Genomic DNA, 19,029 nt, shown 5'->3' with positions numbered 1-19,029 from the left:
TTAAACACTGCTGTCCCGCAAATATTAGGTTTATAAATTGATCACGGTGGTGTCGCGGGAAGTTTGGAGCTGGAGGAGGATGATAAAGAGGAGGCTAGCATGAGAAAGGTAATTTAATGTAGAGACAGTGTTCGCACTGTGGGTGGATGGCACGGATAGAGGTAGGGAGGAGAGTTATGTCACCGGAAGGACTCGGACTACTGTAACTAAAGGTGTGGGACGATCGCACGACCTCCGGCGATGTACCAGCATCGCCCTGTAATAACACATCGGCCTCCGCCCTTCTTTTGCTCTTTGCCGACAAAGCTCCCAGTAAAAGGGAGATACTATCTACCCACCATCCGTCCCCCAAAGCCACCTCGGAATCTTTCTTATTGTGCGCTAGTTGTCTTCAAGGAAGCTGTCATATATGATGCTGTATACAGTCAAATCTCGCTACTATGCCACCTACCGGGACCGAGCAAAAGTGGCATAGTAGCGAGGGTTCGTACAAACGGCTTTATTTGCTCAAGTTACTTGTCAGTCCAAAGCTCTCAAGAATCGTGGGCTGGCGCTAGTTGTCTCCTCTCATTCTCCCCCTCGCCTCTTCATCCTCCACCCCTCCCAACCACATCCGCGCACCTGCATCCTGTCGCTAGTCGACTCTGTTACGAAATTGAGTTTCTTAGTTTGACGGGGCCTTGGCGGAAGTGGCGATGTCAAGGTCAGGGCGTACTGCGTCTTAATTTTTATATATATTTTTTAAATATTTTTTTTTATTTTGTATTTTTAGCATTTTAGAAGGGATCTATAAAAAAAGCTGGGGTAGACCTAGGTGGTCGTTATTCAATTTTTTGTGAGTTGGAAGTAGTACTCTGTGTGAGTTGGAAGTAAGAGAATGTAAGTAGCCTGTGTGGCAGTCCGCTGATTATGTGGTTATAAGGTTGAGTTGTTGAACATTGCAATAATACTGAGAAATATTACAGTGTGAGCCGCTGTGTACATGTTCTATCTTCTGTTCAAAGGATGACTGAAGTGACTTTGTACAGGAAAGTGTGACACCGCAGATTTTCAGATCTTTAAACGAGCCAAGTTACCGCTACAGTCGTAACAGACTCCCTCCAGCTCTCCCTCTGTCACGTGGCTGTCACCCGGCCAGCGACCACCCCCCATCGCCAGCCTCCACCCCCCCTGTGTGCGTGCTATGTTCCATCCCACCTAACTGCGATGTCGCACACTACCATACAGTATAATAATCGAGTTTATTGGCAAATAGAATTTGACAAGGCAGGAACATCAGTGTCAATGAGAGTGACTAGCGTCTCAAATTGACTGACAATAATGAAGTTTGTGAGAAAAGCTCATAAAGTTTTTAGTCAGCAGGTAAAATGACAATATTAGTACTGTATAACTTTGTTCTATGAACTATTACGATTCAGCTAAAATATGCCAAACATTTCTATTTTTCTGTCATTTTTACAAAACCTTCTAATCTCCTTAAATATTAAAAGTATTAACACTTACTAGCTAACTAGTCTTTAAAACAGTTGCTTTGTCTTCTAAAACTGAGCAGGTATTTTAACGGCTAGTGACTGATGGGGTTGAAGTCGACCGAGTTTATGCTTCGTAAAAAGTTGGATGAATTCAAAATTTCTGCTTTAAAGAGTCTGAAGGCGACAGTTCAGTTCAGATATTTGTTTACGTGTAACAGCATGCGTGTGTGTAGTTGTTGTGTGTGTGTGTGTGCGTGTTTTGCTAAAGGAATAATATAGGAAGGGACTTTCGATAGGTGCTGCGTGTTTGTTATGTAAGTTGATAAAAATGATAACTGATGTGCTCTGCTGTTCGTCGCAGCAAACACTTTTTTTAATGAGGTTATTAACGACACTCGATGAAGACTTGTTTAGGCATTTACTTCTTCGGTTCTTCCTCTTTACATGTAGAAGTATAAATCACTTACATAGAGAACATTTCCTTGCACGTCAGTGAGCTTAGTACAAACTCGCAGCACTTAGAACAAAAGGCGATGTGATACCTCTAGCAGTTGTTCTAATCTGTCGAGGTTTTGACATCGCTGCTGACGTAACAGTCCTTACTAAGGGGGGGGGGGGTCTGTGGAGCGGAGTGCTACAAGTCTGATCCTTTAACATCATTTGTCCTCAAATGGAGGGGGGAGCGGGGTGGCGTAGCCAGCCCTGTGTGTGTGTGTCCCTCTGCGATGGACAGTCAACGGCGTAATTAGTTGACGGATATAGAGGTCGTGAACCCCACGTGAGTTTCGGACCTCACGTGCGGCTGAAAGAATGCGACACCTGGTCTAGGGGACTGGGGGTGAAGATTTAAGGCGGACCGTAGCGTCGGTCGGGGGGGGGGGGAGGGAGAAACGAGTAACAAGAGGAAGTATCGAGCAGCGAGTTGAGAGGGGGAGAGAGCCATCCAGCGATCGAGAAGCTGATTGATACAGCGGCGGCTGTTAATTGTGTTAATTGTGAGTGGAGTGTATTGATGACGGACTTGCTGTACCGTGTTTGCTACGGAGCCGCTGCTGTTGCTGTGTTTGGGGATCGCAACTTCAGTAGAACTGCTGCTGAAGGTTCCTCGCCGAATCTGCTACTGGGAGTGGTGGACATCGCCGAGCTGACGAGAAGTTCCAGAGAAGAACAACTCGAGCCGACGACTATAGGCGGGCAGCATCTCATCACAGCTGGGGAGTGTTGAGCAAGTGGGCTCCACTCTCGTGCTTGACAACGACGACGACGACACACCGACCGCGTGGAGGGCCGTCGCTGTCGTCTTTAAAAAGTCGTGCAATGGAGTGTCGAGGACACTGACGATTTGATTGTCCGCTGATGCCGACAACTCAAAGTAAGACTTTTGCCTTTTGAGTTTACCTCCAGAGAGAGGGAGGGGGGAAGGTCGTACCCCCCATTGTTTATCTCCACCGTCAACGTTAGAGGGAAAATAAGACGGTTTACACGGACTGTGTGTGTGTGTTTGATGAACATTAATGAGCACACGGACATTGCTGGTGGCTAGAAAGGTGCTCGGAGAGACGTATCGTTAGGTGTGGATTGAAACGGACATATGTATGAGAACTGTTGTAGCAGCCTGCGCGCTGCCGTAGTGTCGGTGTTGAACCAACCTAGGATGTATACTTTCTGATTTAGAACGGATAACAGTGAACTTGTGCTGTATGGTTTAATTTGACCTGCTGGAAATTCTTGTATTACAATTTGGTTTTTTTTTAGTATTTTTTCTTTTTGGTGTATAATAAATAACAGAACGTCTCAATCTGAAGTGATCTCTTGTCGTTCTTCGTAAAGAATGCGCAATGTCCGACTACCGGTCGTGACACTAAATGAAGTGTAGATATTGAGATTCGAATTGTAAACATACATTATATACTGGGAAAATAATTTACGATTACAAGTACAAGGGGCCCGGAGAGGTCGTCTGTCCCGGGGCCCGGGCTGGCTCTCGGCGGCCCTGGGTGGGTTAGGTGTGAGGTCGGTGTCCATGTCCTCTCACTCGCTGCCGTACCCTCCCCAACCCTCTGAGCAGTCAGGTACCCGTTCCTGCCAGCTGGGTCGACTGGAGGAAAGCTTGCTGCGTTAATCGGGCATTGAACCAGCGTGTTCTTAGTTGGGATGCCAGCGATGACCATTCGGCTATCCGCTTTGCCTCCAGTCTACACCACAGCACGAGATGAGCAGTTTCAAGGTGTGTACAGGTAAGTGGTCAGTAAATAAGGACAAATGATGTCCAGTGATTTGGAAGTTTGCAGCCGTGTGACTATTTGCTTGAGTGCTTGACCTCAAGTCCACTCATCTCGCCGACAAGCGGGAACATGTAATTTAACTTGGCTTTAAGTGCTTTGTACTGCTGTTGTTATTGTGATTCTTATCCGCCGCTTGTTGCCTACACGACCGCTGACGTAGTCGCCGCACGTCAAACTCACGCGCTTCACCAACACAAATGGAAAAAGACTGAATAGTAAACCCTGATTAGCATAAACGAGTGTTTTATGTCTTCTGGCGCCCACCTTAAAGACACGCCATTACACTTCAGTTAAAAACCACTGCAGCCCCTCCCTACTCCCTCCCTACCACAATACAATTATTTGCTGCTATGCACAAGGGAGCACATCAATTATCTTCTGTTATCAATGTACATAACACGAGAAACACGCGCGGCAACAAAGTCCATTCCTTTCAACTTCATTTAGTAGATTATCAACAACAACAACCACACACACACACAAACAACTCTCAACTGAAGGGTCGCCTCTCTAACCATCAGCCCCCAGGCTTGAGAGAAAACGAGGCGAGATGGTGTGGGTTAGAAATATATTACACTTAGTGTTTGTAGCTTGACTGGTCCAAGCTTTTCTTGGTTCAAACAAAATGGAGAAGGGCATTAAAAGTCCTGATACAAGTGAAAGCAAGGATATTTATGACTCGCCAAAGGTCCGCCCTCATCGCTCCACGAGGACGAAGACAGACGAAGGCAGGCGACAGAGCACCTGGGAGGTCTCCAAGCTGGTCAGGTCAGGCCTGGGCATCGTCTGTTAGAAAATCACCAGAATTACCCAACGAAGATGTTATCACCCTTGATCCCCACCCCACCCCCACCCACATACATCCACAAACACACACACTGCACGCATATAAACACACACACACACACACCCATATAAATACACACACAGAGAAACGCACACACACACACAAACGCATATAAACACACACACACACACACTGCACGCATATAAACACACACACACACACACACACACACAAACGCATATAAACAGACACACACACACACACACACTGAATTGCGTTGCCTGTATACAACTACTAATGCAGAAATCGTCATGTCATTCAAGCAGACCAAGATGCACAAAAGCTTTTCAAGCCAAATCTGTCGACTCCCACCCCATCAGTCGCTATCAGTTTTAAAATGCGAGTTTATTTTTAGAAGATAAAAGTGATGTTTACAGGACTAAACCAATTAATTAATGTTAATTTAAATGTATCAGTAGATCAACATTCTCTGTTCTCTCTCCTACTTCAATACCCAGCAGGACCTGTCACCAGGTGCCAACACTGACGTGTACCTGCTGTTCACACCTGGCGCCACGTCATCCGCTGCGAGGTCACCTCGTCCCTTGACCCGCTGGCGTGCAGAGGTGCAAGGGGGAGGGTGCAGGGATGAGGGACAAAAGCACTTTTGTAAAGACTGATTTCTATGTTCCCTTATTGTCATTGTCTGACTGTTCTGTTCTAGTCAGGAACTAATGTCGCTAAAGTTAACTCACTCGTCACACGTGCGCCTCCTTTCAACAACCAAACGAATGTTTTTGTCTGTCGAGATCGTGATGAATCAGTTTTCAGGACAAAGGACAAGAATAGAACAAGAAACACTCCCTTCACACACCTCTCCACTCTCGTCTACCTTCAAAAGAATTTCAAACCTACAAGACGCACGAAGTGCAAATTGAACGAAGAAAAAAGTCTGTCAGAAGGACCACAGACAAGAAACACAAATCACCAAAAGGCACGAGCTGACCCTCTGGGGGAATGAAAGCCTCCCTTGGTTGAAACGTAATGTCTGTAATCGAACAACACAAGAAAGTCAATTGTAAAAGAATAGGTGGCAATCAAATCAGGGAAGAGAAACAAATTTAAGAAACAAAAAGATGGCAGGTGCTGCTGTTACAGAGATATGTATATCTAACAGCTGTTTGAAGAACACATAGCTATATATTTACCTAGATATAGAGAGAGCGTGAAAAGTCACTTTATTGATATGTTTTTATTCCTAAAGAAAGTTTTGTACTGACATCCATGGCATGGAGTATTTGTATGAGAATGTGACTACAACCCAAGCAACTGTCAGTCGACAAACAGGAGTCTGTGCGGACTGTCTGCTCACTGAGACAACTTGCTCTCAAAGATCGGTGTAAGAGACATTTGATGAACTTTCATGACTTTCAGGCTACAAAACAGACTGTTGTGACAGAAACTATTAGTAACTTGGAGGACAAACAGTGAAGACCGTCCAAGGAGTCATGTGGAGCGCCTAGCATGTGACACGTTCCACTGCTCGACTCAAGTCACGTGACACCGCCGTCTCGCCCTTCAGCAATGTGTTGATTACAGACACAATATGAATATTGTACACCCCAATATTTTATGTGGTAGACCCCTCAATCTATCAGCACCTGTCATAAAAGGGGACCCATTGAAAATAGTTTACAAAGTTCAATCTCTGCAATCTCCACAGATGTTGTACAGGTCAAAAGGTCGTTGGCACTCAGTGTTGCTGTCGTGGCGCTGAGTACCTGTCACTGACCGTCGTCACCAACACCCGGTCTGGCAAACTGCAAAGTGGGTTGTTGAGGTGTATACAACTGCAATACCAATACAAATCGACTAAAATATTTTTTAAAAATTAGAATATAGTTTTTTATGATGCCAGAGTAGATCGATCCCACCCACTTTAGGGAAATAACAAGTGAGCCTTTCCTTCCCACAGTTCTTGTCTTACTACTACTACTACTACTAATAATAATAATAATAATAATAATAAAGGCTAAATTTGTAAAGCGCATACTCACTCCTGAGGAGCATGCTCTTAGCACTTAAGTACAATAGCGAAACATGGACAGCATGCGAGGGACAGGAAAACAGACAAATAACATATCAACTATAAAAGAATAAACAACAGAACTAAAGAATGAAATCAAATACAGAAAACACTAAGAGGAACCAAATAACAAGAATAAGAGCAGAGAGTAACATGATATTACAAAAGGAAGGAGTGACAAAGGACTAGAATTATGGTAAGGCTGTTAGGAGTAATGTTCACGGAAGAGGTGAGTGTTCAGTGCACGTTTAAAGGATTCAATGGTGGGTAGGTGGCGGGTATGGAAAGAGAGAGAGTCATATATTGTTTACCTGCACAATAACTAAAAATCCTGCGGTCATATGTTGTTGTTTTTATGACAGGAAGAGTAAGGAGACGATCATCAGACGAGGAGAGGTGCTGTCTAGCTGGGATGTAAGGGAAGAGCAGTACAGAGAATCTTAGTGAGAGTAATTTAAAGCTAGACAAACACAATAATAGATAATAGATAATAGATAATAGAGGAGAATCTTAGTGAGACTAAGTTTTAGAAAATAGAAAAAAGGACGAGGAGTAAGAATTACACATAGAATAATGGCGGACAACGTAGCCGCTGCAATAAAATCTACAGAAACAGCAAGAAACGCAGTCACAAGCAGTAAAAACAACAACAAAGGAAAGAGTAAGACAAACAAATACAACATGTAGCTACAAGAAATCTATGGATACGGAAAAGCAAAGACCTTGCACAAGAAAGCAGAGAAATCGCGGGACAACCAAGCAACTCAGCCTGTCAGGCGCAGCCTTGTTTCCAAGATAGTCTTGACTTTAATAACATTACATAATAGATATCAGTCGCCATCTTCAACAAATGTTATTGTATTCTGTATTATCATTTTTAAAAGATCATAATCATTTATAACAGATGCATGATGCACTGGAACAGCCAGCACCTCGTGTCAGGAGACAAAGTAGCGGCCTTTGATTATTCTTCCCTCCACACGGAACTTCTCTGTATGTAAATTAAAGATTCCAATGCACTGGTGTAACTACCACATCGTGCGACGACTCCCCTAGAGAACCAATATTTTATCGGCTTTGTTGTCTTGACAGGGAACGTGTGTGTATAACTACCACCTTGCTTGAAGCCAGAGTTCAAACCTGTGGCCTGCAGTCTTCTGTCTCCTCCACCTGGCGCCGCGTGCCTCACCAGCCATGTTCAGCCACCTGCTCTTACTGTTGTGTTTGATAACCGGAAGTCTGGGTGAGTAGAGCCACACTTGTTGTCTTCATCTGCAAAAATATGTCTGATGGTAAACATATTAGGTTGAGAGCAAAGTGTCCTTGTCGACATTTCTTCGCATTCTTCACCATCTCACTTTTTTAAGAAGACGTTACAAATGTTTTTTTATTTACTGATTGTTCGTTGTTGCCTGTACAGTTACTTCCCCTTTAAATCATCGGTCAACTGGCAGAATAAGCAAAAATTATCGAGAGAAAGGCGAACAGAACAAGAAAAGCAAATGTGATAGTGATTGAAGAGGTTTATTGAGCATTGAAATGAATGAAAATAAATGTAAAGATGTCTGAAGTCATGGTTGCTGGAATCCAGGCAGACTGGTCGCTCTCCCTATTGAGACCTCCTCCAGTCACGACCTCACTAAATTACTAAATTACCACTTCACCTGCATTTCAGTCGTCAAGGAGTTAAGGAGGTTTTATTGTATTATAAATTACATTAAAATATTACAATAAAATATTGAATTAAAGCATACTTTTGATAAATATCAATTAATAATTATCGCTAAATGTAAATTATTATTGCAGATCTCTTGATAATTTGTAATGGCTTTAAAATATAAAAATAAGAATAAATGCAAAATTTGTAAAGCGCATACTCACACTCTTAAGGAGCATGCTCCTAGCGCCCAAGAACGAGACATGGACAACATACGACGGACAGGAAAACAAATAGCATACGACCTATGAAAAAGTAAACAACAGAACTAATCATAAAATAAAAAATACAGAAAACGCAATGAGGAAGCAAATAACAAGAACTGAAAGTATCATGATATTGCAGAAAGAAGAAGAGGAGGGAAGGGTGCGACAAAAGACTAGCATGGTGGGGAAAGGGTGTTAGGAGTAGTGTTCATAGTGCTCATACAAGAAAATTCATCTTGAAGCAATCTTTGGACTTCAGTTATTCTCTCACAGAGGTCCGTGTGTGGTCAGTCGTTACATAATGACAATGGAAGACAGTCGCTCCCCCCGTCATCTTTGTACGGAGATCGTTAGCGCTGGTCGCTGCTCATTGGTCTGTGGTCTTCTTCTCTGTCCTTTCTGCCTCGTTTGTGATCGCTTGACTGAGCAATGGTATCCCTGGAGACCGCAGTGGCTGACTTCCAGGTGCTGTTCTTGTCCTTCTACATGCGGACAGTTTCTGGGGGTTGTGACGAGGCCGTCTTGTTGTCATTGGCTGGATGCTCTCGCTGTTTGTTGGATGCTTGTTGGAACTGCTGCTGGTTCGGCATGCTTGGTCTAAGGTAGACGTCTGTAGGTGGCAGTCTGGTTCTCAGACACCTGTTCATCAGCAACTGTGCTGGTGACACACCTTTTGGTAGCGGGGTACTTCTGTCTTGCCCTGACGACTTTCTTGAGAAATAAGAAGTCGGGATCAACAAGACACCGCCAAAAGGCAAAAGCCAAAACCAAAGGCGCGGATAAGAATCAGTGTACGGTATTTTTAAAGACAAGCGGGACATTGAAGGACTTGCCAGAAAGCGAGACATTGGGCGTCCAGCCCGGACATTTTATGAGCAGGCGGGACACGAGGTCAAAAGCGTCTGGTCACTTTACCTCGGGGCTGAAGCGCGGGGCCCCTTCGAGAGCGGGGCCTGGGGCGGCCGCCCCATTTGCCACCCCCTAACGCCGGCCTTGGGTAAAGAAGAAAGGGGGGAGAAAAGTCAAAGGAAGGGGGGGGGGTGCGGTCCGGTCCCGAAAAGAAGAGACGACAGCGCCGCGAGTCAGGGTACTAGGGCCGCGTGAACTGTCCCTTGGTCCCCCTCCTCCGCGCGGACACACCCACCGACAGGTCAACACAGTACGGACACACAACACGGACTATACAACACAATCGCCGACACGCGACAGCCAAGATCGGCTTGATGCTTATATTGACAACCTGGAACTCCCTGTCATGTTTGTTGTCCTGAGTGATGCAAGTACGCGTGTTATTTACCGATGACGAAAAGTCGTTCACCACAGTATGTTGTTAGATGAGCCTTGGAGGCTTATATCGTGTTTTCTTCAGTCGACCATAAAGATGGTATCGCAGTATGTTGACCTGTGCGCCTGCTTCCAGAATGAGGATGATGCCACGCCCTCGCACGTTAACCACTGAAGTCCACTGAAGTCCACTCCATGGATGCATTTGATTGACAGCAACAAAGTCATCGTCGCCTAATTTTGTCGATTCTTCAATGGTCTGCACAGGTTTTGATGTGCATTCTGCAGCAAAATGTTTTATTTTCCGCATCTCTTGAAGGTCTGTGGCTTTTGATACTCGGCAAATGTCGCCAGCCGTCTGGAGCGAGAGATGAGCTTCTCGTAGTCGTCTTGCTCGTAGTTGGCCACTCTTGGTGCCTCTCACAACTCTGTCCTCGTCAGCCGAGTGTCGTTACTTACTGGACAGACGAGTCAACATGGCACACACACATTTCCCCCGACAGTGGGTGGGCACAGTTCTGTCTCCTGTCTGCCCAGCTCCCCGGGACCAATGTCTCGTGTGATGAGGAACCACAGTAACATTGAAACAATTGACATTGGTATTTGTTCTCTCATGTGCAGGTGCTGTCCCGTGTCTGTGTGAAAATCAAGACCTCGAGGTACATCGAGATTCTACCGCTATTCTAAAGTGTGGTTGCCTAAGTAAAGAGAACAGCATCGAATGGAGTATAAATGGAAAGCCTGTCACACGGTGTCCACCATTTTCAAACGAAGAAAAGCAAGAAACATGCACAAATTTAAATAATCTCTACAATATTTCAGCGAAAAGAACATCTGCATCATCAAGTGTGCTCACAGTCAGTTCTGGTTCCTTATCCAAACTGAACAACGTGAGCTGTGCAGTCCGGGAAACTAAAGAAAAAACAACTTGCAAAGTGGACCTGATATGTAAGTGAAGGCATCTGAAATAATAGTCCTAGAAATACACACTTTTAAGCATTTTTGTTATGCATAATAAAACTAACACGTGTAAAAGTACATTTTGTTGAAGTACCCTACCTTCAACCAGCTGGACGAGAGTTTGCCTGCTTTCCAAAGTGTTTACAATGATATCTTTCTTTTTCTCTCCTCCACGTGAATGAGTAAGGTCGGCGAGACTTGGGACAATATTTTGCAACAAGTCTGTCGCACAGATTTAAAGCTAGAGAAAAAAAAACAACAACAGAACTAACAGTACACAGACAAATAGAGACATGGATAAATTGCAAGAGAATGTTGTGTAGAGTTTTGTGTACTTACCGTGGTCGTTATTCCGTAAGGTCAGTCGACTGAGTATGTTAACTGTATTTTCTCTTTATTTTTTCACCTTCACCCTCTTCTCTCAATACGTGGTGCTGTAGCCAGGAAAGCAGTAGTAATATAAGATATAATTTTATTATTAAAATTGCCAACAAATTGATGATGTGGTTTATAAGACAGTAACACATTGCAGACCCCGCTAACGAGTCGTCCTGCCATGTGAAGGTGGACACAGGTAGAGACACAGGTAGAGACACAGGTGGAGACACAGGTACAGACACAGGTACAGACACAGGTACAGACACAGTGTCAGCTCATTGCAACATCACCAAGGCGTATTCAGCTAATGGACGATACAGGTGTGACCTGTATCAGGTCCTGCAGGTGAGCATTTCCACGGAGCTTTCCAAACTAAATGTCATCTTGTACTTGCAGTGCTGCCTCCAGTGAACTATCTTGCATTGTAACTGCCACTTTTTCTTTTTAATAGATTTTGTAACTAGGTTTCCCAAGCTATCATTGCCATCAGAGATTAATTAAGTTGCTCAGTTCAACCCAACCTACGCCACTTCCCCACACACAGCAGTTGAAAATAAGTATTTTTCTGTCGGCTTTGTATGTTGAATGTCTGATATATTGATATTAACTACAAGATAGAAGGCGATGACATTTAGTCATCGGTTTTAATTAAGCTTTAAGTAATATGAGAATCGCTATTTTTCTCTCGTTTTTAAACAAAATAAATCTCAGAAATAAACTCGCATCCTTTCGAATTTTCGTTTCAAGCAACTGAGCTGTATTTCCTTTTAGTCAAATGTAAAGAAAACGGGTTTTATGTTTTGATGAGCTCTAACATCATACATGAAAGTACATATCATACAACAAAGTGCCTGGCTATAAAGTAGGAACCATGCAGCAGTAGGTTCGATCCTGCAATAACCGCAGTCACCAGGACAGTGAACCTTGTCGGCCCAAAGACTTGAGAACAAACAGACTGCTTGGAATTAATGGCAGCATGATCACTAATCAGTAAATGTGGCCTCAACGACCCCTGACTTCCTCCACACCTCTTACATCTCTCCTTTATACTGTTAATTATTCCCTCCATGTCCTTTCCCCCCTTCCCTACACGTGCAAAAGTCAAAGGTACATGATGATGATGATGATGATGATGATGATGATGATGATGATGATGATAAATAATAATAATTTATTGCAGTTGGCTCAATAAATAGTTATGACTGATTGTTGGCTAAAATGATAAAGTTTAAATAGAGTCAATGACAGATGTTGACAACCTGTACGGTTTCTCTGTGAAAGAAGACACACAACACAACACAACACAACACAAACACAAACACAACACAACACAAACACAACACAAACACAAACACAACACAACACAAAGTAAGGTAGCAATTGTCTTTTAAGGTAAACATCGTCCCCTAACTTTTTGAAATCGTTTGGTCGACTACAATGTAGTCGGCTGTTACAAATCTTCAATTCTGTTTTTTTCCAAGAATGAAACAAAAACACAGCTTCTGAGTACAACCACAATAAAGACATTGTCGAGAGACAGCGAGGGCGACATGAGAGGAGAATGCTCTATCACGGCACGAGTTCTGAGGGGAGGAGAGCTTAAGATGCTAATCACCCCAGGAGGGGTGGAAATCAATTTAAATAGAAACGACGACCCCAAGGACATTTCCACCACATTTCCACAAGGACATTTCCATCCAGGGCACATAGGTCTCCCCACAGACCTCCCTGACAAAGACAGTACGGGGCCTCTAGAGCTGACCACTGACCACGTGACGACCTCAGGTAACAACGATGGTAAGCTTGTCTTGTTTGTCTACAAATATTTAACTACTCGAGTCACTCCACGTGTTGCTACAGAAAACCGTATTTCGTCTGAGATGTGTGATAACAGTTGTGTGTAGTTGACACTTGATGTATCAGTGGCTTAGCGTTCAGTTCTTCCTGCAACAGTTGTGTGTCTGACAAATATTTCTAGGTAAACACATAACGGACGCCGTAGTCTCCACACAGTAAACAGTCATCGCAGTATTTTAATGTATGTGTGGATTTCTGTAATATTGTAGGCACAAATTCTCCACATGCTGGTAGGTGGAATTTCACAGGATTTGTTGTTACATGAATCCATCACTTTGTGACAGGCGGTGCTACAACAACAAGCCCACCTGACGTCGCTGACTGTGCTACCACGTGCACACGTAACGTCGGTGGGTGGTTCGCAGGGGGAGTCTGTTTAGGACTCCTCATTGCGACAGTGATCTTCTGCCTGAGAGGAAGGTAAGGAGAGCTCTGTGATGATAAGAAACTTAAAACATTGAGTAAACTGAAAGACGAACACAGGCCAGGACAGCCACTGCCAGACAGACAGACAGTCACACAGACAGACACACAGACTGACACAAAGACAGACAGACTGACTGACAGACACACAGACAGTTTAAGTTAATCTCATGTAAATGAGAATGCCTGCAATAGTAATACACCAAACAATGTCAACATTGTTACTTCTCCCTCCCCCAAGACACACGCCTGCACACTCCTACAGACAGACACACGTGTACTCGCTGAGACACTCGTTCTTCTCTCGCTCTGCACTTATCCGCGTGAAGAAAACGCAAAGCCATTTGAAGAATAATACACACGACCCAGGACAAACTTTGTTTTGATTATTCAGGTGGAAGGTACACCCCGAGGTAGCCAACGCTAGACCACAAGGAGATTCTCAGTGTCCGTAGTTCAACGCTTTGCCTGCTTACCCCGGGTGCTGAATAATTGTTCGCAAAGCCACTGCGAGATGAAGTTGTTGGATACGCCTTTGACACGCTTTTGCGAAGTGATGTGTAACTTCAAACGATCGAACTATAGTATTCAGCGATCGAGGGGTCAAGGTAAAGTTCACGTTTAAAACAAAAGTAAAGGACTGATGTTGTGAGGTGACATTTTTAGTATAGCGATGCACTAACTGAAACTTAAAATGTATCATACGTTTCTCATATAGGCCTAGATGTAAAACACCCATTTGCTTATTCTGTTACCCTCGTAAATAAAGATTTATCATTTGTCAACAATAAGGTAAAAAAGTTGTTGTTCCACCCTAGCTTTCGTTCTGTCAGACATTCTTAAAACCATATTGAAACATGTAGAATCAAAGCTCAAAGTCCAAAAATGTTTACTCAGAACCTTCAGAGGGCATGTAGAACAAACTGTATTATACACAATAATAAAATATGTAATAAATGCACAGTATATTTCAAGAACTAAAATACACAGAGAGTAAACGAAGACAAAATAATTATATATAAATGTTCACTATGTACACAATAACAACTTTGATCTTAATTTTTTTCACCAAATTTGCTTTGATGTTGGAAATTAGATTATTCTTATAAATTTTGTTAAAACTTCTCTCCGAGTGCTACCAGATATTGAAACTTGTATGAGATTAGAATATTCCAGCAGAATTCGCAAAATAATTTACATCATGCTCTTTTCAAAAACAGTCACACTGACACGCTCACAGTCACACCGACACGCTGACAGTCACACTGACACGCTGACAGTCACACCGACACGCTCACAGTCACACCGACACGCTGACAGTCACACTGACAAGCTGACAGTCACACTGGCACGCTCACAGTCACACCGACACGCTGACAGTCACACTGACACGCTCACAGTCACACTGACATGCTGACAGTCACACTGACACGCTCACAGTCACACTGACACGCTGACAGTCACACTGACACGCTGACAGTCACACCGACACGCTCACAGTCACACTGACAAGCTGACAGTCACACTGACACGCTCACAGTCACACTGACACGCTGACAGTCACACTGACACGCTCACAGTCACAGTAGGTATGTACTGTTGTGTACCAGAAACTTGATAATCTAAAAGTTAATGGTGGAGTTGTACCATTGTATCTAGCAGCTCAAGTTAAAACCTTAAAGAGATGCCTTCCTCTTTATGTTTTCTATAAGTCGTGAAATTATATATTTCCAGATAAACTCAAAAAATTCATATAATCAGCCCAGCGTATTATAAATTATTATAAATGTATTATAAATTCCTGCAATTTCATGTTAACAAGTGCACTAATTTCCTCGATCTTGTATTTTCTATTTAACTGTAGAATAAAAACTCTTAAGTCTGGCTGTTTCTTCTCTATTTTACATTTATAGATAAACACTTTGCTTCTAGTAGTATATTCTCTAACGTCTTATCTATTGGACAGTTTGCTTCATATCCAAATAGTATTACAGATTTGTTAACTGCTAATTTATTATTTTTAGAGCATTTTTCCTTTATTGCCTTTTCTAGGCTTGTCCAAAATAGTTTGGTTGCCTTACAGCGCCAAATAGATGTTCAATTGTCTCCCTTTCGTTGCCACAGAAAGTGCATTTATTATTAACTTCTAACCCATATATTCTGCCAGGGAGTTTGTACCCAGAATTCTGTGGGTAATTCTGCACTGAAACCATCTCAGTTTACTATCTTTTATTCCTTCAACCTTGCAAAATATTATATTGCAGGGTAATTATTTTCCCACCTTTCACAACATTTGGGCAACATCTGATTGTACTTTCTGTCAATATTTCGTAGTAATATTTGGAACCTTTCTTTATGGAATTAATTAGCTTAATAGTTTTTTGATGTTTCTTGTACAGTGTTGTTCCTAATTGTAATGCCCAATGACAACAAATTTTTTTAATTATCTTTGCACAGCCCATGTATGTAACTATATCTATTGTTGTTCCATACTTGACATTTTTTCACCCAGGGACAGAAGTACACCAGATTCATTATAAAAATGTTGAATGCTATATAACCCCCTACTAACCCAGTTTTTGAAGAAAATAACCTTCTTGTCAAGCTGAAATCTACTGTTTAAGTGTATTGGTTCTGCCATCACCTCCTCTGATGTCTCTGGCTTAACCTTATAGGCATTTAATACATCTTTCCAGAATTTATTTTTATGTTGTGTGTCATAGTACACATTTGGGCCATATTTATCTATATCTACGAGTTTTGGGTATATCTTTATCACTACATCTTTCCATTGGTGTTCAGTGACATTTAACTTTTTCATCCATATTAACTTTAGCGCTTTTATATACTGATAAATGTTAGGTATACTTAAGCCACCATTACGAACAGTTTTCACTACAACTTTCCTGTTTATTCGATCAGGTTTTCCATCCCACACAAAGTTAAAGCATTGCTTTTGCAGTTCTTGTATATCTTGGATAGGGGGATTGGGCAGCAGTATCCATAAATAAATTAATTTTGATAGTATTAATGATTTTAGCACAGCCACTCTTCCTATTGGTGTAATAAATCATTTAAGCCAGGATTTCATTAAATTCCCCGTTTCAACATATTTTTCCTTCAACTTTAGAGTGTAACATGTTCCTAACTAAGTGCTTAGCCATATCCCTAATATTTTAAATTCTGATGGGTTCCATTTAAGCTTCAGGTGTGGGGAATATTTTATAGGGGAATTTTTTCTATTACCTAACCAGATAGCTTCTGTTTTTTCAAAATGTATCTGCAGTCCTGACATTTTACTGTATTTATTTATTGTAACTAAAGTGTTGTTAAAAGATAATTCGTCGCCCTCCATAAAGATTTGTGTGTCATCGGCAAACTGTAATATTTTGTGTTCTTGTTGCTGCTTAACAAATAAAATGAATTGTATTCACATTATTGTACTGTGTTTTTAAGTTCAATTAGTTAAGCAAAATTTAAATACGCATTATACTCATAAAGTCAAACATCAATACATGTTAAAGCCCTTAAAACTACCTCTCCAGCCAGCAAACCAACCCACGCACAGACTTGCACCTTATAACTTTCATAATAATAATAATAATAATAATAATAATAATAATAATAATAATAATAATAATAATAAAAAAACAACTTGTACAGCTCAGAATCCCATTCATACAGGAACATGCACATCACTAGAGGCACAAGTGAATGTCTCGTACCTGAAGGAACAGAGAGATGGACAACGATGAAGATGAGGTTCAAAAGACAGTGAAGACACAGAGATGAGAGAAGCAACAAGAAGTAATCAACAAAGAGATGTCAACAGGATAGACTAATCAAAGATATAAAGTGGGAGATAAAGAACTGGTTGTCGTAGACTGTACGAGCAGTAGTCAAAGACATACAAAGTGTTTGATTTCACACTTAAAAGAGTCAATGGTAGGTAAAATAGATAAAAGAGCAAAGGTCACTGTCAGTTTTGGTACATCAGGCAGAAGAAAACATGATTTTACATGATTTGTCCTTCATTGTGAGGAAATTAATGCGGAAAGAAACATTATTGGTCTTCATGTTCTGTGGAAATGGGAGAAACACTGTGTGGGGAGACTCGGCTCATCCCTTTTGTAAAGTCTGCCCTCAAATGCCTGGATACTCCTCTTCTCACCAGAACACTCCTTTAAAGAGTAGCAGCTTTCTCTCACACACACACACACACCTCTCACAGGCAAGAAATGATCAATAATTTATCAGCTTTTCCAGGTAACAAATTGATTCAGTCTGAGACCCTGAACACCGATTCCAGACATAAAGGTGAGGCGTCAAGTTCCCCGGATTACCTGCATCCGTTGAATGACAACACAGGGTGACGATGATGTTGGTGGATGTGTCATAGTGGCTGATGAATAGTCACACGACCTACACTGTGATGAAGGACTTTCAAGCTCTGATGTTGGATAAATACAGTGTGTTGGGTGTTTGGATGTGGGGGACAATGAGGGGCAGCCACCCCCTCGATACAGAAGGGAAGAACGTGAAGGTCGCTCCCCTGCCCCAACCCAAGTCGAGCATTTTCCTATGCCATTGAGTATTAAAACACTTTTACAAAAGTGCATCTAACAATTGCTGTCAGTCTTTATGTTTTTTGTTTTTTGGAGTTTTGTGTTTTGAAGTGGGTGATGTTTCCCGACAACCAAACTTCTGAAGGTAGTCGGATGTTATGCTAAACACCTTTGTCTCACGTTGACACACTTTTAACTGCAATTAAGTTTAAATGCTTTTTATTTTATGTAGTTCTTTTTTATGCATTTGTGTTCTCTTCCATTGCCAGCGGTCCGGTGGCGCAACGGTTAGCGCCTGTCACCACTGCAGTGAATGTTGTCGGCCCTGAGTTCATTTCTCGTCTCGGGCACGCTGTACTTTCTCTGCACATGGCATCTGTTTACAGGGCTGGCTGCTTGCCGTGATGTAGCCTTAGTTGCTGACACGGTGTAAAACACCAATTCCCCCCCCCCCCCCGCTCTCTTCCATTGCCTTTCACAACACACTTGGTGCCTTTACCTGTGTTTGTTCCTTTACCCTTCATTAATCTGATTGATACATTCAGTAGCACTGTACTACACAGTGGATGTGACACATTCGGTAGCACTGTACTACACAGTGGATGTGACACATTCAGTAGCACTGTACTACACAGTGGATGTGACACATTAGTAGCACTGTACTACACAGTGGATGTGACACATTCAGTAGCACTGTACTACACAGTGGATGTGACGCATTCAGTAGCACTGTACTACACAGTGGATGTGACGCATTCAGTAACACTGTACTACACAGTGGATGTGATACATTCGGTAGCACTGTACTACACAGTGGATGTGATACATTCGGTAGCACTGTACTACACAGTGGATGTGACACATTCAGTAGCACTGTACTACACAGTGGATGTGACACATTCAGTAGCACTGTACTACACAGTGGATGTGACACATTCAGTAGCACTGTACTACACAGTTTACATATTTTTGTAAACCATTAAGATCGTAGAGATAAAATGTTACTGAA

At 42.4% G+C, this 19,029-nt stretch overlaps 1 protein-coding gene across 1 annotated transcript; it reads left to right on the top strand.

The window, feature by feature from the left end:
* Window positions 1–11,408: 11,408 nt before the first annotated feature.
* Window positions 11,409–14,835, top strand: LOC112562682. Its single transcript, XM_025236082.1, has 4 exons — window positions 11,409–11,520; window positions 12,657–12,972; window positions 13,317–13,452; window positions 13,850–14,835. The coding sequence occupies exons 2-4, from the start codon at window positions 12,726–12,728 to the stop codon at window positions 13,908–13,910; spliced, it is 444 nt and encodes a 147-aa protein (XP_025091867.1). The 5' UTR covers window positions 11,409–11,520; window positions 12,657–12,725; the 3' UTR covers window positions 13,911–14,835.
* Window positions 14,836–19,029: the final 4,194 nt, after the last annotated feature.

The sequence above is a fragment of the Pomacea canaliculata genome, linkage group LG4 (genome assembly GCF_003073045.1).
Source record: "Pomacea canaliculata isolate SZHN2017 linkage group LG4, ASM307304v1, whole genome shotgun sequence".
In the NCBI taxonomy this organism is placed as follows: Eukaryota; Metazoa; Mollusca; class Gastropoda; order Architaenioglossa; family Ampullariidae; genus Pomacea; species Pomacea canaliculata.
This window is presented reverse-complemented; position numbering and strand designations above follow the sequence as displayed.